At 42.3% G+C, this 23,581-nt stretch overlaps 1 protein-coding gene across 1 annotated transcript in view; it reads left to right on the forward strand.

Annotated features, from left to right (window-relative positions):
- SGIP1 (SH3GL interacting endocytic adaptor 1) overlaps positions 1 to 23,581 on the forward strand; it is a 103,953-nt gene that overhangs the window by 62,039 nt on the left and 18,333 nt on the right. Inside the window, exon 18 of the mRNA XM_075003249.1 lies at positions 6,376 to 6,435. Within this exon, the coding sequence (XP_074859350.1) occupies positions 6,376 to 6,435 (60 nt within the window). The remainder of the gene's footprint in view (positions 1 to 6,375; positions 6,436 to 23,581) is intronic.

Here is a 23,581-nt window from a genome sequence, read left to right on the forward strand (position 1 = left end):
TTAAGAATCTGGTATTTGGTAAAAGTAGACCAACTGAGATCTGGTGCTAGTTTGAATTGATATCTGTACATTTCGCCAAAAGGGAGGGGAACATTCTTGTTTTCTTTTTGGCAGGAGGTAGGTTGAGGGAGCCAAGATTTTATATCGGACAGTGGTGTCCCAGAAACAATTACCATGTTGAGTTTCAATCTGATATTGGCCTTTAAAGTGGTATAAAGTAAAACTTTGTGGTCTTGCAAAAGCTTTAGCACTTTTCCAAAGGAGCAGGGCTTCTGACACGTCTTAGAACTTGGAAAAGATGGTGTAGTTTCCTTGATTCACTTGCTGCAGTAGATTAGGTAACACTTTCTGGAGTGTGAAAAAACAAATACAAAAAATATTGTAAGGGTGACAGCTCCTAGGTTTGGATGCTTCTGGATCATGGCTTTCTCCTTGGGAGCTCCTTCTTCCTCTTTCTTGGTACAAAGTACTCTTCTATTTTCTCGGTCTCTGCCACTTTCTCATTTGTAAGCCCTTTGCTTCATCCCTCCATATGGACTCTTGTTATCTGCTACAGACTCCAGATCTCTTTTTTTTTTCTTTAAATTCTCACTCATGTTCTCTCTGTTTTCATCAAGACATCACTCTCTTGCTTCTGTTCACCTTCAGTCCCTTCGAAGTGTTCCCATTTTCCATTATTTTTCACCTTTATCTCTGTCCCGGTGTTATCACCCCTTGCTGCTCGCAGCTTGCATTCACCATTTTCTTTCAGGATCATTTTCAGTTCATGTACTATATGGGATTTGCTTTGTGGAGGAAGGAGGCTTGCACTGCTACTAACATTTGTTTTTCCTGGTTAGCCTGAAATAAACAGTGTACCTCTCCCCGCCTGGAACCAATTTGCTATTGTTGAATGTTCAAACCGAGGACAACTGAAAATCAAAATTAATTCCTATGTGTGTATTGTCCCCAGTCTGATGTTGAATAGCATTTACGTTTAGAGAGCCTTGAAATACAGTTTTGACAGCCAGCTTTATTACTAGGCTTTATTCCTAAGGCACAGAAATGATTTTAGGAATTCTTTTTGTTTGTTTGAAAATGGAGGTGGTTTGAGACAGAGTCCTAGATTTGTCCTTTGTCCTCTAACATGAGGAAAACACTGGATCTGAGTGTTTGCACTTTGTGTCTGCGTCTGGCTAAAACCCAGAGGGCATTTTCATTTCTTTTTTAATTGTTTGCTGTAGCTTTTATCATTCTACCATTGCTTTTTTGTTTTCAAAATGCCTTCTTTGTGTTTGTATCCTTGGTTCCTGCTTCCTGATGGTCACCCTTATAGAAGTTGCATGTCTCTGAAATAAATGCATTTCAATTAGTCACTATATAACTTATAAAATACAAATTAGGATGTATTTTCCTCTAGTGTACAGAGGACTGTGTTCCGCAAGAATCTTTGCTCTATATGTATTAAATATCATGAGGTCTAAATGGCCAAAAAAAAAAAAAAAAAGTATGATTTGTAGTTCTCATATAGCATCACTGAAATTGGTATTCATTAGCATAAGCTTTCATTTGATATTTGGATCCTTATAATTGGGCATACTTTGAAAATAGGATCACAGATACCATAAAGAAAGCAAAGGTAAAGAACAAGTTGATTTGTATTTCAGATACACTATATAAAAAGTTTGGATAAAATTTGGATGGGTCTCTGAGCAAGTCTAACTGTTGACATAAACACTCCATGTTTTGCCAATACTGCACATTCTCACTGGATTGAACAATCTTTTCCAATGCAAGAAACCTAAACATTCTTCCCCTCACTAATCATGTTGAATTCTACATGTTTAATTTCCTGGATATCATAAGTCATAAGGTGTCATAAGGCAGAGGGAGGGAACTTGTTCTTCCTTGCCTCTGAGGATAGAACAAGAGGCAAGGGACTTAAATTGCAGCAGGGGAGGTTCAAGTTGGACATTAGGAAAAAGTTCCTAACTGTCAGGGTGATCAAACACTGGAAAGAATTGCCAAGGGAGGCGGTAGAATCTCCATCACTGGAGATATTTAAGAAGAGGTTAGATAGATGGCTTTCAGGGATGGTCTAGAAAGTGCTTGGTCCTGCCATGAGGGCAGGGGGCTGGACTCGATGGCCTCTCGAGGTCCCTTCCAGTCCTACTCTTCTATGATTCTATGATTCTATGATTTTGTCAGTGAAAGGAATTTTTTTCTGCTTCTCTCCTTATATGTGATTTTCAATCCACTTCTTCAGTCAGCATACAATGTACCAGGGGGCAAGCACAGGGCACTGTTGTAAAAATACTTCCTTTAAGGCTGTAACTACAAAGAAAGCAGCTAGTAGTATTTAATTGCCCTTTCCATTCTTAGATTGTACTTTGGGAGATGAAAGCAATACTAGTTGAGATCAGAGTTACAGCTTTGAGCATCAGAATCAAGATTATTGGGTATGAGTATAACTTTGGTATGAGTTCATTATTCTGAGCAATAGGTTAATGGTAAAAGGTTCAGAGGTCAGATCAAAGCCACATCCAAAAATAAAATGTGTATTATAACTGTCATAAACTGTCTAAACTTTTTTGTTAAAAATCAGATTGTTTATCTCACAAGAAGTAAATAGCTTTTGTCTGCATAAAGGGTTTAAAATCTTCCTAATTATATTGAGTTAATTCCCACACCAATTTAATAAATTGAATTGTTCTTGTGCAGTAGGAGCACACTGTAAAATTACCTTAAAAATAAGAGAGCCTACATGACTGCATGTCACAAGATTTATGAAAGCTCTCCTGGGTGCCATCTTGGAAAGGGTGTTCCTTCAGGAAATTAATCCCTATGGCTGCTGCTTAAGCTTTTAAGGTGTTTAATTTTTCAGTTTTTGTGGATGTAGGCAGTGCTCCCAGTAAACAATATTGAGATTGTTTAGAAGATAATAGCCTTCTACAAGCTGCCCAAGTGATCCTCACTACTGACACTTCAGCTGTAGCAAATAGAAAACTGTGGCTCCTATATTGCGCCCCCCCCCGCAAATTTCCCTCTGTCCTGCAGGATTCCAACACCTTTGAAGGAAAGTGCAGGGAAGGTGCATCCTTGTTGGTAAAACAAATGCAGAAGGCAGAGTTCTGGCAGGAGTCTTCCCTCCCTGCTCATCCCTTTTCAATAATGGCCCCTGCATATGTGGAGCTCTAATTTGGAAGGAGCAATGTTCTTGCAATAGGGTGTGTACTAGAAAGGCCAATCCTAATTCCTTCATCACTGGCCATGGCATGTTCCAGGGTGTCTATTTTAACACAGATGAATTGTTACCGAATAAATTTTTCATTGCACTAGGCACATGCAGGTTTTTCTTTAGCATCAGGAATGAATGTGTTCTCTTCTCATCTTTTTAGTGGACGAGTGTGTTTATTGTAGTCATTAGCAGGACAGCAACCCATTTCATGTTCTAGTTCCTCTGAACCCTCTTCCTGAACAGTACTGGAGGTGGGACTATATTCCTAAAATATTTCTCTGTTTTGCTGAAGTGCTCCCTACATTTCTGCCATGTCACAAGCCCTGTGGGACTGCTTATTGGTTTCTCTCAGAACCAGCATGGAGTACTTGAGATTATCTGTTTAATATAAAATCAGAATGTATACTTGTTGTGTCACCTGGAAAGGTGCATGGATGTTGACAGAGAAGGCAGAGGTAGGAGCTTTTTTGAGAGGTATCATCAGCAGTTTCAGAAGCCTAGGTAAATCTTTCATGGATTATGTGTTGGCATTTCATATAAAGGTGATTAAAGGGCCAGGATGAAAATGACTGCAACCCATCCAGGATCCCCCAGTGAAATAAAAAGTTAATGTGTGGCTCTCTTTATGGCAGCTGAATTTGCCATTTGGCTACATCTGCTTCCATTTTGACATAGTGTTGATTTTTTGCTATAAGTTAATAGGGACGGAGGCAGCAGGTAGGCCTATGCTAAAACAAATAAGGCTGCTGAAAGTGTTAAGACCATAAGAATAACCATAATGGGTCAGAAGAACAGGCCGTCTAACCTGGTCTCCTGTCTTCCAATATTGGATATTGTCAAATACTTTAAGGGAATGAATAGAACATGTAAATCATCAGGTGATTGTCCAAGTACCAGATTCTGGCAGTCAGAGGTTTAGGGATGTCTGGAGCATAAGCCTGCATCTGACTGTCTTGGCAAAAAGTGATTGGTGGACCCATCCTCCAAGAGCGTCTCTAACTGTTTTCACCCCATTTGTACATCTGGCCTTCTCAGCTTCCTCTGGCAATGAGTTCAACAGGCTGACTGTGTGTTGTGTTTCGTAGCACTTCCTTCTAGGCAGCCAAGAGAAGCAATCAAAGCTTAAGACAGCAGTGTGTCCTCAACAGAAAAGAGCAGTAGTTGTGGAACATTCATAGCTCAGAGCCTACATGGACAGTGACTCTTAGTCAAAACTATATCTGGCCAGGGGAGCAGAGTCTCTGTGGGCCCCTGGGCAATGTGTTTGTTGTGGGGGAAGGAGGCAGCTCTGCACCCCCAAAGGGGCAACCCTCAGAAGGAAGGTGCGGGACCCCGGGCAGTCAGTGGTGTGCACTCCCCTCTTCCTCAGAGCCACACAAGGCTGCCCTTCGGAGGAAGGGGTGGGGCCTGGAGCAGCCAGTGGTATGCCTCCCCACCCCTGCACAGATCAAGGTGTGTTTCCCCTGCCCTCGCCATCCCCTGCCCTCTGCACTGCACGGCAGAAGCAGTGGCCAGAGGTCCAGGCCGCTTTGAATCACTGGAGCCTGGGGCAACTGCCCTCTCTGCCCTAACCCCAGTCAGCAGGCCTATACATGGCCACTCTTAAACTAGATCTCAGTTCTCTATGCCTACACTTGATGAACCTACAGGTCTGCTTGTGGCAAAGTGGTGGTGTTTTTTTTAAATTTTCTGAATTATAAGAGTATTGGATTTGCGTTGTGTTGAGGCACTAGCTTCTCTTTAGACCCAGACATTCTCTGTCCACTTGTAATATGTATCTGTGCAAGTCCAAATACAGTAATGAACAGAGCATTTTAACTATTTCCACTGTGCTGTTAGAGATTTGTTTCCTAGATGCAAAGATTGTACCATGAGATGAACCTTATCCAAAAGAATATTGAACAGAATTATTTTTACTTGTGTCTTATTGCAATTAGGTTTTCCTTCTTTGTTGTTGTGTGTGCGGTTTGAATAACCCAATCTAGAAAGAAAAAGATGCCGTCCTTTTTATTTAAGTGACCTTTCCATTAGTCTTCTCATTTAAATTCTTCTTTGTGTTTTGTTGCGATAGTGCAGTGCTTGATTTTATTTGGGATTTGTGTTTTTATTCTTTTGTCTTTTGCGTTTCTTTTGCTCATGGTATCAGAAGATGATGCTTTTATTGACAAACTGCCCTCGTTTGAAAGGCGCTGTGAAACGCCTGCAGGTACTGTACAAGCAGAGGGGTTTCAAGAAATCTGCATTAAAACTCCAAGCCATTATCTTATGAGTGCCTATGAAACTTATGGACATGCTTTCTCCTCAACCACCATGAATGTCCGGTGCATATGACATACATGTGTTTAAAAATGGAACTCATGCCACAAACAATAGCAGCACCTTGCATGACAGTTTTTCAGTAACCAAAAAGATTGAGAGGTGATATGCTACTATTTTATAAATTTAAATTGAAGTAATACATTTAACTGCTGAAAAATACATTTTCTAATTATTTCAACCATACATAATATCTATAATGTTTTTTCTCCGGTATTTTCAAGGTGATATGAATCCACGTAAACTGGTAATTCTGGTGGGAAGGGGAAAAGTCCAATTAGATACTTTCTACTCCAGGCACGTGACCTGGAATTTTATGACCCAAAACACAATTTTTAAAAAATACCTACATTTGACTATAGCATAGTGTTAACACAAACAGACAATGTAAAGTACATCATCGTGCCCAATACAGTTTGCTAATCCTATTTAAGCACCATAGAGACATCACCGGAGAAGAAGAGGATAATGCAAGTGACAAAATTTGTCAAAACTAGTGCAGTTAATTATACTAAACAAGCCTGCATGATCAAGAAGCCTCTTCTGCTCCATGCCTACGCAACTACTGTACCATCAAGCAGGCAGATGCACCCCTCCAGCTAGACTTCCATAGCTTGCTTTTTGCTTTCTGTTTTCTAAACCAAAACAAACAAACAAACAAACAAACAAAAAAACCCAGAGTTTTAAACATCACTACCCCTTTTCCTTGCACGTTAACAGCTTGCAGTGCCCCTTCCCTCCCCCCTTAGTGAGATAAGTTACCTGCTCTGTGACTCACACTGTGTCCTTCTCTCTCCCTCTCCTTAACCTTTCCCATCCCGCTTCAACTCCTGGCCATACAGAGAATGAGCAGCCTTCCCTCGTTTGGTTTGACAGAGGAAAGTTTTATTTGACTTTTGAAGGTAAGTAGTACATAGCATACCAGCTTATAACTTACTCCCCTTGGTCTTACTATTTCAGTCTTATGGTTTCCTTCAAAAGTTCCCTTTTAATTTTTTGTGTGAAAATGCTATGGCTACTTAGATGACAAATCACAAGTTCAACAAGGACCATTTAAATTTGATTTTTACCTATGCCTCCCTCCAATTATTTTTTTCAAGGAGAAAAAAGAGACTATTCTCATGTGAATCATGAATATATTCTACAGTGCTAAATCAGTAATATTGCCAAGGAACTTGACTCTGTCAACCAGGGCTTCTTTTTACACTCTTTTGCAAACCACTAGGTACACTAAATGTACTGTTACACAAAATGATGACTGAAACCTAAATTACTATTTTATTTTCTATGGTTCTTCACCCTTGTCTGGGTGATTTAACTAGTATTAGCAGACTGCCCATTTTAAATGTCCTCATAAACCTGTGGTACATGTAAGGCATATTGGAGAATAAAGTGAAAAAATTTTGGTATGATTATATTGAGGATACTACTCAGCATTTTGTACAAATAGGAAAAAAGGGACTGTGCCCTATAGTTGTGGTACTTCTAATGTATTTGGCAAAATTAATCAGCCTCTGCATAATCCCAGCATTGGTTGTAATTAATTTTCAGTCAGTCTATAAGAGTGAGTTATCCTTCTGAATTAGAGAGCTGTCCAATTAATCTGTGCATTTTGAATTACAAGTAATCTTTACAACTCTTGCATTATAGTTGAGTCTGTAAAGCCAGTATCTTATAAATTCTTGATTACAGGGATTATATAAGTCAATTTTAAAAATTCACTTGAGGGTAAAAATGCAGTCGTCTAGCTTGTGAACAAATTAAAACACAATCTGTTTGGCCTTTACATTTTAACTGTGTGCAAAAGACAAAAGTCCACTTTATTGGTGTAGTTGGCTTACTGGAATTTCTTGCTGATCAGAATTATCAAGTTGATCACTCTGGAGATGGAAGTCCTCTGTGTAAAAAGAGACTAGGCACGGTGGGTACAAGAAATACAGGCACCCCTCCCTGTTAAAGACATCAAGCATGACTTAGGAGTCACTTGGGTGGTGAAAGAGTAACTGAATCTCCATGTCTATTCAGCAGTTAGCCTGATATTTGAGATTACTAAAAATGGTGCAGGTATGATGGTGGCTTAGTGAAGTGAGCACCTGTCTAATAGACATTGGCTGAGACCATCAACTTTAGTTATCCAATCATGGTAACTGTAGGACACTCACAACCTGAGTTAGTTGGCATGTCTATGGGTGATTAGAATAGAACAGGAGTGAGTAACCCCCTGAGCCATCTAGTTTCTCTGCTTTTTTGATATTAAAAAGTATTGGTGGAGTTATTAACATTGGAAAATCTGCTCTGCTACACATGAAGCCTATTTTGCAGCGAGGCTGTAAAATGCCTATATTACAAGTGTTGTGGTCTATTTGCCTGCTTGGGTGAGGACAGTCTGAGTTCAGTTGAGATGCTTACATTGTTAGGTTTAGAGAAGTTTATAGATTATATTTTGACATTTGTTCTTGAGCTAGCATGTTAGATGGAGATGGGCAAGGAGGGATAAAATCTGACCCCTAACCTGTCCCAAGCATTTCAAAAATTACAGGGTTTTAAAATAAAATGTATACAGTATTTATCCACAGTATTTGGGAAGAGTTATAGTCCTCTCTTAGGGGGATATATTCTAGCCAGAGAAGGGTGAGTTTTTTAGAGGTGGAGACAGTAAAGTTTGTCCTAACTGGCATTCTATCATCTGGAATGCTCAGATAAATGGCATTTTAACCATATCTAGATTTTAGTTACGTTTTCCATTACTATAGTATAGTGAAAGTAAATACAAATAAATACAGCAAATCCAGTATAAGTTTACAATGTACACTACTACTGTTATTGGTAAATAAAGTACTCGGCATACATTTTTGCTTGTTTCTTAATAGCTAATCTTAATTTTCGTTAGTGCTATGCATTGCTAGATATACCTCTATCTCATCCAGAATATTTAAACATCTGGCAACCTCTTGGTCCTGGGGCTGCCAGTAGGAAAGAGTTTACTGTATAATTTGGCCCAGGGTGAGTCCAGTTCAGAAGTTCTAAAGTAGGCAATGGGTGGTAGATAAACAATAGACAGTGCTTCAGTAACCTCAATCAATGTGATTGGAATATCATTCCTACAGTCTTTTCATCTGATCATCCACTGGAAAAGGCCAAGGTTAAAATCGCTCAGGTATTTACAAAATCCACAATGGAATTATTTCTTTCCTTCTGGTCATTGGCTTTATTCCAAAGGTTGCCATGTCAGTGGATCTGTGGGATCTGTCATCTTAATCTACCACTGTTTCCAAGTGTTTGGATTCAGAGCCATCCAGAGTGAACATGTGCAAGGTCGGGCTTCTTAAATTAGAGTCTTCAAGAAAGGGGTAATACAGAGGAGGCAAATCCATAGAAGTTTAATCACTATCTTGTTACTTCAAGTCTTCTATGATTGTGCTTATATTTACTGAAGCTTTCTTTCCTGCTACCATCTTCTTCGGAAGCACTAGTTCTTGAGCAGCTATTTTCACCATCAAGTACCCAGCTGTTTCAGGTGCTAACTCCTTTTTGTTGTTGTTGTTGTTGTTGTTGTTTGTAGGTAAGTTAGGAATTTTTCCTCTGAACAAGAGCCAAAAACATTACCTTTCTTTTTCCTCTAGTAAAAGTTCCCCAAACAGGAAACTGGCTTCTGTATGTACTATTTCAGGTTTCCTCTGTAGTAAGTGCTCCACTTAGGAAGGAACAATCAGTGTCACACATACAGAATGGGAAAGTACTGCCTAGGAATGAGTACAGCAGAAAGGGATCTGGGGGTTATAGTGGACCACAAGCCAAATATGAGTCAACATTGTGATGCTGTTGCAAAAAAAGCAAACATGCTTCTGGGATGCATTAACAGGTGTGTTGTGAACAAGACACGAGAAGTCATTCTCCCGCTCTACTCTGCGCTTGTTAGGCCTCAGCTGGAGTATTGTGTCCAGTTCTGGGCACCGCAGTTCAGGAAGGATGTGGAGAAATTGGAGAGGGTCCAGAGGAGAGCAACGAGAATGATCAAAGGTCTAGAGAGCATGACCTATGAAGAAAGGCTGAAAGAATTGGGCTTGTTTAGTTTGGAAAAGAGAAAATTGAGGGGGGACATGATAGCAGTTTTCAGGTATCTAAAAGGGTGTCATAAGGCAGAGGGAGGGAACTTGTTCTTCCTTGGCTCTGAGGATAGAACAAGAGGCAAGGGACTTAAATTGCAGCAGGGGAGGTTCAAGTTGGACATTAGGAAAAAGTTCCTAACTGTCAGGGTGATCAAACACTGGAAAGAATTGCCAAGGAAGGTGGTAGAATCTCCATCACTGGAGATATTTAAGAAGAGGTTAGATAGATGGCTTTCAGGGATGGTCTAGAAAGTGCTTGGTCCTGCCATGAGGGCAGGGGACTGGACTCGATGGCCTCTCGAGGTCCCTTCCAGTCCTACTCTTCTATGATTCTATGATTCTAACTCTACTATGGATAAAAAAGTCCTAGAAGCTGTTTTCGTCACTCAGTAGTTAGCATGTTGCATACATCAGCATTAGAATTATGGTTGCCAAGTATTTCTTTTGCGCTGCTAATATCTTGAAAAATCTGATATGGCTCAACTGAAGTAAAGTGCCCACAGTCCATCACCTACCAGTTGTTTTTCTTAGGGTTCCTGTAATGAAGTTACTGGTGATATAATGCCACACTAGTTCTGAAACCAGGTGGATAGGGTATTGAAGAATGGGAGGAGTTCTTACCTTCTTGCCTCAGATCAACTGCAATTATCTGTGATGACCAGAGAAGCATGTTGGCTGCCACTGGACATGGTATGAACAACACCAGGACCTGGGAATCTTAGTGCCACAGGTAAAGAACATGGAGCCCATAGATGTCATTTCATGAGCCATAGTCTTGCTGGAGAGGACCTTGAGGGCTTCAATCCACTGGTGAGGCCCACCAACATAGGGAGAAAGGACAGTTGCTCCAGGGCCCAGCAATTCAAAGGGGCCTGAGGCTACAACTGCTACTGCAGCAGTGGTGGTGGCTGGAGCCCCAGGTCCTTTAAATCACTGCCAGAATGCTGCTCCATGTGCTCTGGACAGCGCTGAGGGCTGGTAGGGGTGCACTGTGGTCCAGTTGGCATTGAGGACTTGCTGCCCCCAACTCAGCTCTTTCTGGGAGCATGGAGCCAGGTCCCTCCCCACATACATTGGCCAGGGGCTTGCAGAGGCTATCACCTTCCCTGACATTGGCAGTATGGTAAAATCCTGAAACAGAAGCTGAACCAAGGTAAGGCCTTTGTGGTGATGTGTAAGTGGGATGCCAGCAACCAGTTCATCACTGGGGACAGCTTCACCTGATTTGTTACCTGGAAGTTCATCCACAGGGCCCAGCCCAGCTGCATCCCGCTGAACAGAACTATCCACCATGGGAATCAGGACAAGCAATGCAGGAAATGTGGCTATGCTAATGAGATGCTACCCAACATGTTGTATAGCTACAAGCTCCATTCCAGAGCCTGACAGCTACAACACAATGCCAGCCAGGTTACCTCAACGGGACCCTCCCACCATCTGTAGGGTAGGTGGCTGTGTATGCTGCCTTCCCCCAGAACCAGCAGCCAACTGTGACTGCATCATCACCACCACCAAGGACCAGAAGATGATCAATCATTGTGGGTGTCACAGTTTTGTTTTGAAAACAGGACCCTAGTTTTCTGTGAGGCTAATCTTGAAATCTGGAAAAATATGCCCCTCTAGCTGACACTTTGAGAACTCGGGGTTACCAAGTTCAACTCAGGTGCTGATCATTGCAATCATAGGGGCATGGGGCTCCAGTAAAGAGCGTGTGTTGCAAGAATGTGAAATTGGTCAGTGCTATACTTGGTTGATGTGGCAGCTCATGGTGTTGGATGCCATCAAGTCAAGGGACATCTACTTACAGTACATCAGCAAGCATAAGCAATACCAGAAGAGGTGAGCCGGGGTGCCAGTGAGAAATGAAACTGGAAGGTAACTGAAGTACTTCACTGATGGATTATATCTATTACAGGACGACCTATCATATATGCTCTCTTACTGAAGGACAATCTACATTTATGCCTGTATTTACTTTCTACAACCAAATCTCTGCAACTTTTCATGAGTGATGTACCCAAGTATTCATATTGTAATATCTAAACTGTATTGTTAAATTTATTCACCTAAAGATGGGTTATAGCAGATTACGTACTATGTGTATTTTACAAGGTAGAAACCAGATTTCTGTACTTCTGGATAACCTAAGCATTGCACCCAGATACATGACCTCTCTTTCCTTAACCTATACATTATATAATTTTAACATTAGCTTTAATAAAAAATTGTATTCATTTCCATAGCTGCTATGTATTAGTAGCTGAACAAATCTTGTCCATCTCTAAATTCTATTTGCTGTTTCATCTTACTGCTCTCTTTCACATGTGTGCATAGCTATGGGGCACCATAATAAAACTTCCATTAAAATAAAAGGGGCAGAACTTTTCATTGTCTCTTTCAAGAATCCACACAATGTATGACTTTATTGTGGTACATCTTAGCAGCCACCACTGACTTTTTTTTTTTAAAAATACTACTGCTGCTACCGAATATTTCATGTGAAACCTGGGCAGGAGGAAAGGGACAGGAGCTGTTTCCAGCTGTAGGGAAGAAGGAGGAGGCCCATGTCTTTGCCAGGCTAATATCTTCTCCCTTACCATCTCTCCTGTGGCTGGGTTTTTGACAGCACAGGGTTGAAAAACAGCTAACACCTCCAGGCTGCTACCAGACACCAACATAACCCAGCTATCTCTTGTCCTGCTGGCTACAGCGCAGACAGGAAGGCCTTCAGTGAATCTGGTCAGAGAGACTTGACTCAGCAGGGGAGGGTGCCAAGGGGACAGAGCAGCCTACTTACTCCTTTGGGGCAGACTAAGAGCAGGAGATTGGGGGTTGAAGGGGATGCTCCAGGGGCAGCTGTGGGGCCTACAACTTAGGGGAGTGACCAGGGTGGAAATCGCTGAAGATCAGGCCATGCAGTGGGCCCCTATTTCCTGTCTGTCTGGCTGCCCCTTGTTGCAGTGTGGGATTGGGGCTGTTAGCTGGCCCTCTGGGGTCCAGGCTGCTGCCCAGGTAGCCCCACAGGCATTATGGGTCCAGGATCCAGGGCTGCTGCATGGCTAGCCCCACACAGTGCAGCTCCAGCATTTGGGCCTACTGCCTGTCCGTGGTCCTGGTGGGTCACATAGTGGGGCCTGGGCTCTGGGGCTGGCAGGGTTCCAGGGCCCTGGGCTGCTGCCTGGCTTGCTCTTTCCAGCAGGGCTCTGGGGTTATGGGCTGCTGCCTGGATCCTGGCCACTCATAAGGGATCCAGGGTCCCAGGCTGCTGCACAGCAGGGCTCTGGGGTCCCAGGTTGCTGCCCCTCCTGCTGCATGTGGTAGATGTCTGGCGCTGCCTGCCAGCTAGCCCCACACATGAGGCTCTAAGGGCCTGAAGGCTGTCTTACAGTCAGCCCTACAAAGCAGGGGTCTGGGGTCAGGGCTGCCTGCCACCAGCTCCTCATAGCAGAGGTCCAAGGTTGGGACTGCTGCCCTGCTGCTACACCACCCACCCCATTAGGTTGGGTCCAGGCTTCTTGTCACTGGGCCCCCATGCGCGACTCTGCCCCTGGCCCCACTCTGTGGAGAGGTCTGTGGGTGGGATGCACTGTCTATAGGTGTCAGGGGACACTTACGGACATGCTATGGATCTCAACTTGTGGTCCAGCCACACTTTGTGTGTGCGCCAGCCTAGCCAGAGGCAGTGGGGGAAGGGAGGAGCCTGCCAGACTGTTTATGGGCTCAGCTCTGACCAAGGGCTGCTTCTCCAAACAGTGCTGGAAGCGGGGCACTCCCTGTCCAGGGAAATAGGGAGGTGCAGCTGGGCTGGTAGGGGGCAAAAGGGGAAAGCACAGAGAGGACAGTGAGAGGGGGATCAAGTGAAGGTTTGATGGGTGGGGACACCAAAAGTGCCCCATAATTGGCTGCTGCCTGGCACCTGCCTGCACTCACCAACCACTTATGGCACAGAACAGACGGGGGTGGTGATCAGGGCCCTGCTGGCTGAGAGCCAGCATGAAGCAAGGCCTGCACTGGTGGACCAGCCGGGGGAGCAACTCATATCACATGCTGCATCTTCACCCCTCCACCAGCCTCGCACACCCACCCCGTCATCAGCCACTGGCACTTTCCATTTGTGCCCTGCACTAAATTAGATGTGCCGTTGCCACGGAGCTGGGTGGCAGGGGGATTCACGTCCGGAGAAGACAATTGGGATTGCTGCTCTACACTGATTTGACTGATTTCCTCACCTTGGTTCTGAATTTACTGGGGGGAGGATGATCATCTGTAAGCTGAACCTATAGTCCTTGTGGGTTGTGAAAATAAGGGAAGTGTTGGGTCCACTGATGTTTAACACAGTTGGCTAATGCTCAAGTGGTGTGAGGTAGAAATATATCTGGACTCCCTGAGATCCTCAGAAGACCTTTGGCAGAGCCATCTCATCCACAGGACATTTCAGGGTGGTCACCCCAGACCCATGCTTCGTTCTGCAGTGGCCACCTCAACCATTTTATAGATGGGACACAAAAGGTTACCTGGGGGCCTGGTGTGGGGCAGCAGCAGGAGGTGTCCTCCGCTCCTGCACTCACCACGGCTGTGGGAGCCTGAGCAGCTTGGCAGCCGCCTCTGCTCTGCCACATCACCTCCTACCAGCTGGCTTCACTCTGTTTCACCACAGCAGCAGGAAGCAGAGCAACTTGGCCCCAGGGCACTCTGGTTCCTGCTACCATGGAGAAGTGGGCCACAGCAGGCCAGGATAGGGTGGTGGGGCAGAGTGGGGCAGGCTGCAAGGGTACTCCATCTCCTGTCGCCATGGTGACTGGGAGTGGGGGGGAAGAGAACCCCACTTCTGCCCCATTCTCTAGCTCAAGCTGGTTGCGGGAGGGGGCAAAGGTGTGGAGCAGGGCTGGGAAAGGGCATGGCTGGGAGTGGAAAAGGGGTGGAGCAGGGGTGCGGTGGGGCTGGACCAGAGGTGAAGCAGGGTGGGGTGCCCCAGGCCCTCCAGCTAGGGCATGGGGGAGGGGCCATCCCCAGGCCTCCCTAGGGATGGGTCTGGCCTTCAGCAGACCCTGTGATTCTGGTTTACCTCATGGTCTGTTGAGGCTCTTACTCATTGCCCTGCCAGCAATTGCCTTCCTCAAAGAGAGGGAGTCAGTGGAATGGATTAGTCCTTGGGGAATCCTGAAATTTTTTATGGCTCCAAATGTAACAACTGAAAAATTTCCTGAGGACTAATGTGGAGGGGCTTTGCAGATATGGTAGTACTATCTCAGGCAGTATTTGATTTTTTTTCCAGAGAGTCTCTGCTTGGTTGTCAATAGGAAAACCAGGTGCCCATGGTATCCTGTTGCCTGCAGTCCACGAGGCACTCACTTTCAAACTAGCAAGGTAGCAATATCTCACAGCTGAGCCACCCTTGCTCATCCCACCTCCATTCTACATGCAGATACCCACAGGACAATCTAAACCTCTTTGTCTGACTTGATAAATGTCTGCTGGTAAAGGGGCGAGACAAGAATATCTGTTGTTTGAAAGGAATATAACTGAACAGGGTATCAGAGAGGTAGCTGTGTTAGTCTGTATCTTTGAGAACAACAAGAAGTCCTGTGGCACCTTATAGACTAACAGATATTTTGGAGCATAAGCTTTCATGGGCAAAGACCCGCTTCATCAGATGCATTAGTTGGGGGAGGTGGTTTCAGAGGGGTATTTAAAGAGTGGGGTCCCAGTAAAAGGGAGGGCCAAAGCTGACAAGGTCTATTCAGTCAGGGTGGAAAAGGCCCATTATCAGTACTATGTATGACGAGAGGAAAAAACAGGTCAGGTAAGACAGAGAGTAATTTCCCTTCCACCCATTATAGCTCAAATTTTGCAAATATCTATCTCAAAGTTGTGGCATCCAGGTTTATTTTTGGACTTGACCTATGCATTGTTCTGTAATAGTATAAAAGGAGATTGGATAGCATGATTAACTCAGTGAATGATACTCCTGAAATAAGATTTCTTCTAAAGATGAAGTCAGCTGCAGTAGATTTTGGTGGTGTATAAAAGGGCGTTGCATGATTTTGTTCTGCTGGTAAGCCATTCCAATGTTTGTTCAACGTTAATTGCATTGACCTATCTTGTTTGGGGACAGTATATATTCAAAACTAGTACCTATGTCCCAGCAATTCCAAAAAGTGGTGCAGCTGAGTCATTCTTACCTGTGTGTCATGAAATCCCATATTCACTACCATTTCCAATGTGGATACATAGTTGCATTTGTTGACAGTTGAATGCCTCGTTTTGCTAGTGTAGAAAAGACATTGGGAACAGAGAGAGAGAGAGGAAAATCAGAGTGATTTTTTGGAACTTCTGTGGTGCTGGTATAACCTGCACACCTCCTGGGTGTGATGTATGATCTCATCTAGTGGCACCCAGCCCACTTACAGCAGGGATCTCATCCTCACAGCCCAGGGGCCATCTATGGCCTCAGGAGTTCCACAGTCTGACTTGCATGTGACTGCCAGCACGTGATTCCCTGTGGCCTTTGATGGGGCATGTCCATACCCTTCCTGCAAGCCCAGCCCCTGCTCTGCCCACACCCTGCCCTTCCCTCACAGTGCATCCTTCCTGCAAGCCCCCTCCCCCATGGGACATGGCTTTGGGAATTTATTGCGGTGGGGTAGGATGGGGCAGCAACAGTGGTCAGGCTTTTTCACACTCACCAAGGTGGTGGGGACCAAGCTGAAGCAGCGTGGCCAGGCTGGCTTGGGAGATGGTGGTGGAGCAGAGGCTGCTGCATAGCTCCACTTTTACACAGCTCTCACCCCTGGGGTGAGCATGAACCCTGCTGCCAGCACCAGGTGGGATCTTTTCCTGCTGTCAGGAAGCAAGCATGCTGTCATACCACAACTCCTTGCCCTAAGCAGCCAGCCATTTTATAGCTGTGTGTCTCCTGTACCATCCTTCTCCTCCAACTGGTGAGTAATCTTAGCTCCTCTTTACCTTTTCATATTTCTGAGGGTGGCAGAATCTCTCAGACTGGAACACCTTCAGCATATGTCACGGAGATGAGGTTTATACTCTCAAGTCCTTAGAGCAAATCTAGGATTGCAACCTCCTTCCAAACGTCCCGCTGGGTGTGTTGTATCGTCACTACTACTGGCACTGAGACCGCTTACAGAGAGAACAATGTGTCTGTTCTACAGCCTTAGCTACCAACCAGCTGTCTTTTAGCTGATGCAGTAGATGCTCTTGTATTAAATTCCAGAGGACCCAGGTTCAGCTCTGCCTGCAGATGACCAGGCTGTCAGTGTTAAGCTATACATTTGTTAGATGAATATTGGCTAGGTAGGGAATATGGTCTTCTGGTTAAGGCATGGAATTGGTGTTGGGATATCTGTGTTCTGTTTTGGTCAGTGCTGTGACATTCTTGTGGGAGTTTGGCTTAATCATCTGAGCATCAGTTTCCTTATTTTAGGGAGGAAAAAGGACAACATTTAATCTTCAGAACACTTCTCTGAGGTAGTTAACTTGTTAATGTTTGTAAAGTACTTGGAGACTTGTTGTATTAATTTAGATGGAATATATGGGTCCCAAATGTCAAAGGTGTTAATATGACCCAGCCACTACCCAACAATAAAGAGTACTAACTAAGTTTTGGTGTTTGTTACACAAAGACATTAGCCTGCTTAGTTCAATGCGAAACATCAATAAAAATATGTGACCCTATATTAAAGAATACAAAAAAGAAGGAAAAGCAGTTAAAGCATTTTAAACATGAAGGATTACATAAGATGTTCACTTTAAAGCATCCTTGTTGCTTTAGGTGGAGAGAATCTTTTCAAGTGGGGGAAAATAATCCTGGTCTGACAGTCACTTAGATGGCAGTAAATACAGTGCTAAACAAGGCCACCTCAAATAGGAGTAGAGAGATTATTTTACCTCTGCATTGGCGCTCATGTGACCAGGGGTGACATGTGGGCATGCAAGAGGGGTCAAAGCACACCCAAACTCACACATCCTCTGTGCTACCAGTTGTAGTTCACGCTGCTCCAGGGTAGGGGCGGGACCACTCCTGTACTCACGGGTCATGATGCAGCACTTCCAGAGGAAGAGGCCAGGGAGGTTTATTTCAGGAAGCAGTATTTCCAAATAAAGGATTTTTTTTATTATTTCCACATGTAAATTATGGCATCATAACACGAAAAGGGGAAGAATATTAAAATGGGTTGGATTGGTTAAATAAGAAAATAGGTAAAACATCAGATTTGGCTTTTTTTCTAATATAAAACCTTGTTTCACCTGACATGAAAACCCAGATGCATCATTTCCTCCATGGACCCACGGGATGGTTAGAGACGGATTAAAATCTAGCATTACATTCAAGTGTAAGATTTTTTAAAAACTGATTGGATAACTTGGCAACTTGTTTCAGTAGACTGGAAATTGATCTACCAAACTGATGGTGCTTAAAATGATTTACTGGTTTTCATGTGTAAATTACCATGTATTCAATAGATTACCGATAGATGTAGCCTGCTAAAATGGGCAGAATGAGCAGTAAGCAGAAGCAATTCAGCCACCAAAAGACAATAGATACAATGTAGTTTTGATACAAACATTACAAAAACAAGGGTTAGATAGTTATCGCTGCAAAAAATGTTATATAAAATTTAACAAAAATATTAGCTACTGCTGTTTTAAAGGAGAAAAATAGACTAGATATGATTTTTTAAAAATAGCAGCAATTCATCATTCTCAATGGATGATTTTAATTGGGGAAGGTACAACATGCATTTAAAACCAGGTACTTTCTGTCCTTGAATTTACAGCAAAAAATATTCCAATTTAACAGGAAATAGTACACTGCTATTTAGTACAATAGATCATTCTTTGGTAAAATTAAATGGTTAAATCATATTAAGAAAATTAAAGCAGGCAGTGAACTTGCAGAATTCACAGGCTACATTTGCTGCTATAAATATTAGATTTACTCTCTTCCTTAATCCATTTTTTTAAATTGCCTTGTTTAATAAATCTCAGTGACCCAAATGCTGATCTAAAATAAGGCAATATCTCATTACAGTATTTCACTGATATTTTCTGTCCAATGACTATAATCTACTCCATGTAGGTCATTTAATTTAGTATGTGTAGGTTCAACTGCTGTGCTGCTTCTCAAAGAATGGTTAAGGAAAGCCAAGTGACAAAGGAGAAATCTATAGCCAGCTGAATTAAGGTCAGTAAGAAGGAGACGTTTAAGAATGTCAGGAACAAAAAGAACGCTGACAATGCTACTGATCCATTCCTAGACAGAAATGGTAGAACTATCAGTAATAAAGAAGAAAGGACAGAAGGGTACAATAAAAGTTTTTGTTCTGTATCTGGGGGAAAACAGATAATATAGGCTCATTATTAGGTGATGACAGCACATCTCCATTCTACTATTCTCTCTGGAGGATGTTAAGCAAAATCTACTAAAGGTAGATGTTATTAAATCACCAGATGCAGATAACTTGCATCCAAGAGTCTTAAAAGATCTGGCTGATAATCTGGCTGGGTCTTAATGTTGATTTTCAATGAATCTTAGAACACTAGTCATGTTCCAACAAACTGAAAGATAGTGTCAGCTTTTAAAAAGGGCAAATAAGATGACCGAGATAGTCAATTCAGCCTGACATCCTTTCCTGGCAAGATAATGGCGTGTCTGAAAGAGAAGTTAATAAGGAATTCAGGGTTGGTAATTTAATCCAGGTAAATCAACTTGAGTTTATAGAAAATAGATCCTATCAAGCTTATCTGGATATCTCTTTTGTGATGAAATTCCAAGTTTGGTTGATAAAGCTAATACACGGTATTATTGACATTTGATTAGGCATTTCCTTTATTACTGCATGACATTGATTAAAAAATACATTGAAATAAATTTAACATGACACATATTAAAGAGATTAAAAACGAGCCCACTTTAGCCTCAAAATGTAGCTGTAAATTTAGACTCATTTGTCAAGCAGGTGTTTCTACTGGCGTCCTGCAGGGACTGTTTCTTATGCTATTTAACATTCTTATCACTGAACTGGAAGAAAACATAAAATCACCACTGATAAAATTAAAAATTACTGGAGTAGTAAATCAGGGAGAGGAAGAGTTATGGATTTAGAGTGATTTGTCATTTTGATTGCTTAAATAAGATGGGTGCAAGCAAATAATATGTACTTTAACGTAGCTAAATATATTCATCTAGGAAAAAAGAATATAGTTCATGCTTCCAGTACCAGAGAGTCTATCCTCAGAACCAGTGACTGAAAAACATTCGAGGCTTATGTTGGGTATTCTGCTGAAGATAGTGCCATCTTGGGAGTGTATATCCAAGGGTCCTAATGTCATCCTGGGATGTATAAACAAGGATCTCTCAAATAGAAGCAGAGAGAGAAAATAATCTCTGCACTGGCACTTGTGTGACTGGGGGTGATGCATGGGGTGTGCACCCCCCAGTGCCCACCCTCTCACACTTCCCTTCAGCACCACTTATTCTAGTTTACATTGCTCTCAGACAGCACCACTTTGAGCACAGGGCAGAACCGTCCCTGCACTCACCAGAAGTGGTGCGGCATTTTTAGAGGAAGAGGCAGGCAAGGGTGGAGAAGGGGCAGAGTAATGGTGGGGCAAGGCTTGGGAATTGCCCCCGCCCAAGAAAAACGCCCCTCACCAGTCATCACTATGTGTGACTGCTGTTGGAATACTATGTCCAGCTCTGCCTCCCACAAATCAATAAGGTGTTGGTAAGCTGAAGAGGGTTCAGAGCCAAGGGAATGATTGATTACAAGATCAGAAAGAAGCTCCATAGTGATTGCTTCAAGGAGCTCAATCTATTTAGCTGATCAAAGAAAAAGCTAAGCAGCAACTTGATAAGAGTCTGTAAGTGTCTACATGAGCCAAGGGGCTCTTCAGCCTAAGAGAGAAAAATTTAGCATGAGCCAATGTTTGGACATTGAATCTGGCCGAATTCAGACTGGAAGTAAGACGTAATTTTATAATAGTGAGACTAATTAACCATCGGAACAATTTACCAAGTGTCAGGGAGTATTTTTCAGTCAAGACTGGATGGTTTTCAAAAGGATACATTCTACAGGTTGCTTTTGGGACATTTTAGAGCCTCTAATGCGTGCCATGGAATCTATGAAAAGAATTGTAATGCGATGCTGTAAAACCCTGATAAAAAATAAAGATTTTTTTTCATCATCTTTGTCAGATCATCCTGCCAAAATGAAAAGTTTATAAAATATGGATCCTGAACCAACAATTCATATCTTTGTAAGGGATGCCGCAGTATATGTTATGCCAAAACTATACTGCCTGTTAGCAGTGTTATCCAGTCTGCTCAAGTAAATATCACAGACTCTACAGCAGAACTTTATGTGGAAAGCCATTTTTGTTAATTATAATATTATGTGATTTTTATAATCACCTACTGCACTGCAATTTATGAATGCCTCTAGAGTCAGTTGCCTATTATCAGAATCTACATTCTGCTTAACCAGTTGTCCAACAAACGAACATAGAGCAGGTTCCCTCGTACGTACATAAACCCTGAGTACCTATGTCTTTAAAATGTGCAAAGTCTTACTCCGACTTAATTTTTGGTGTGCTTGATCACTGCAGGTTTGGTGGCCCAATTATAACCTTCTTGGCATAAACATTTATTGCATTACTAAAATGGCCAAATAAATTACTGAAAATTTTTTATTCCATTAATTATGTTGCTTCCCAAGTGCAGATTATATTTCTTCAAGGGATAACAATTACATGATAATGAATCACAAGGTTTTGTTTCTTGGTGGCTGAAGAGGCTTGGTCCTTCTTTTCCTGTCACGATATTTTGATGATTTTGATTCTGAACAGTATCTGCAATTTTCAGTTCCCACGTACACACGGTTGAAGACATGCACCTTACTTAACCTCCAATGAATTAGACCTTACAAAAAACTAAAAAGAAAATAGAATTGTGTCTCTAATAACAGTACAATTTCCATTGTGTCATTTGTACCAATCTTCAGAACAATCTAATATCTACTCTAAGCTTGAGAAGATGTCGGATAACATTTTTCAAATGAGTGTCATATTTGTACAAATGCGGTGGGGACAGTCACACTCAGCTGGCTACTATGACTTTACAAAAGATTTTTCAAACCCATATTTGTTTCTGTTGTCACTGCTCCAGTTTTGAGCGACCTGTGCTAAATTTTCTGATTTCAAACAGAGTAAGAGTTCTTCTGTTAGTACTCTTGATTTATTCTGGGTCCTGTATCAATTTGAACAAGTGAATTGTTCCCTGCTGTGTGTTTACATGAAAATGAATTATAACGAAATAACATTCACACTCTCTAACTCTCCGGTGGCCATTATTGTCTAAAATTAAAATGCTTTTGATTCACTATTGGTTCTCTGTACCTGTGTTATCCAAAGCTGTCTCAAAAGAGGGAACAATTAAAGGCGTGGAGTAGATGGAGGTAGAGATTGTTATAACAGGGTTGAAGGCTGCTAAGATAATAAAGGTAAAGGAGCAGAGCAAGTTGAATAGAGTAAGTAAAGCTAACAATAATGTTTTGACCAGCAGGTCATCTTGCAGAATAATCTGTAGGTGGACAGGTATGTGCATAGGGGTTGGTAATAGGGAGAGATGGCCCCACATTACATGTGCCACACATTTCGTTGTGAGGAAAATATCTGCAGGATTCATTTGATCAATTTTATGGACAAACGATAAAGCACAATTGGATGACCTTGATGTTGCACACAATATTTTCCTGCTTAGTTCAACATGTCACTTAGTAGGAGAGAAGACACTGCTTTTGGCAGTACAGCAAAACCAGTTTCTTTGTTCATCAACAAAGGAAAGGCAAAACATCAGTGTTTCAAATATAACCAAGAGAGGGGAAGAAGAAATATTAGAAGCAAGTCATTTTGCCTACTTTGGGAGTGAGATGTGTCACTCTGGTGACACCATGCTAGAAATCAAGCAACAAATACCAAAAGCATCAAACAACTTCCATAAGCTTGAAAAGATTTGGAAAGGTTGTCATGATTGGCATTGATGCACAAATACAGTTTTTAACATCTACATCAGGCTTATCCTCTTTCCTGGTGCAGAGTCATAGAAACTGAGAAGGTATTTCCAAAGTCAATAGCTATGGAAGATTTCAGAGTCCACTGGAAAGAACTTTGAAGTAGAGCAAAGGAATCTAAGGCATCAAACATGGTGTAAAAAGACAACAGACATATTTAGGACTCACTTTAAGGATGCTTTCCCCAACACAACTTTCACAGGATGGAATAATGTAAACACCGCCTGGGATGAGAAAAAGAAAGAAACCTGTAGAAACATTATGTAAAACTGTACCAAAAGAAGGCAAATCTGTTGACATGACTCAGAAGCCTGAACAGACCAGTGCAAGACTGAAAAATGGGGTAAACTGGTGCATGCACTATGTTCCTGAGGATATAGGAGAAAGGAAGAAAGACAGAAAGAAAAGAGAAATAGTGTGGGGTGGTGTGAAATCTAATCTTCTATCCCCATCCCGACCAAACGAAAACCCTGGATCTCTACTCTCCTGAATGCGTAAGGTCTCATCAGTTCAAATCTGTATATTATAATTTGATTCTGTCTGCAGTAGTGAGCTCTGTGTAGCTTTTCACTAATATGCTAACACTTTGAATCTAGTACATGACACTAGTGTAAAGGACAGGGCAAATAATTTTAGGTAACTCAGATATTTGTCTTTGCTTCTGTTCTGCTTATGAATTGTCTGTGAAAAGCTTACAATTGTCTAAATTGTATTCAAAATTATTCACAGAATTCTAAATCTTTAGCTCATTTGCTGCAAGTGTCTGTGAATATTAAAAATTGTTTCATTATGATTGAACACAAAGGTCATGGCGTGTATTTCTGTTACTTGGTTGTATGAAGTTAACTCCT

The sequence above is a fragment of the Carettochelys insculpta genome, chromosome 9, assembly GCF_033958435.1.
Source record: "Carettochelys insculpta isolate YL-2023 chromosome 9, ASM3395843v1, whole genome shotgun sequence".
Classification (NCBI taxonomy): domain Eukaryota; kingdom Metazoa; phylum Chordata; order Testudines; family Carettochelyidae; genus Carettochelys; species Carettochelys insculpta.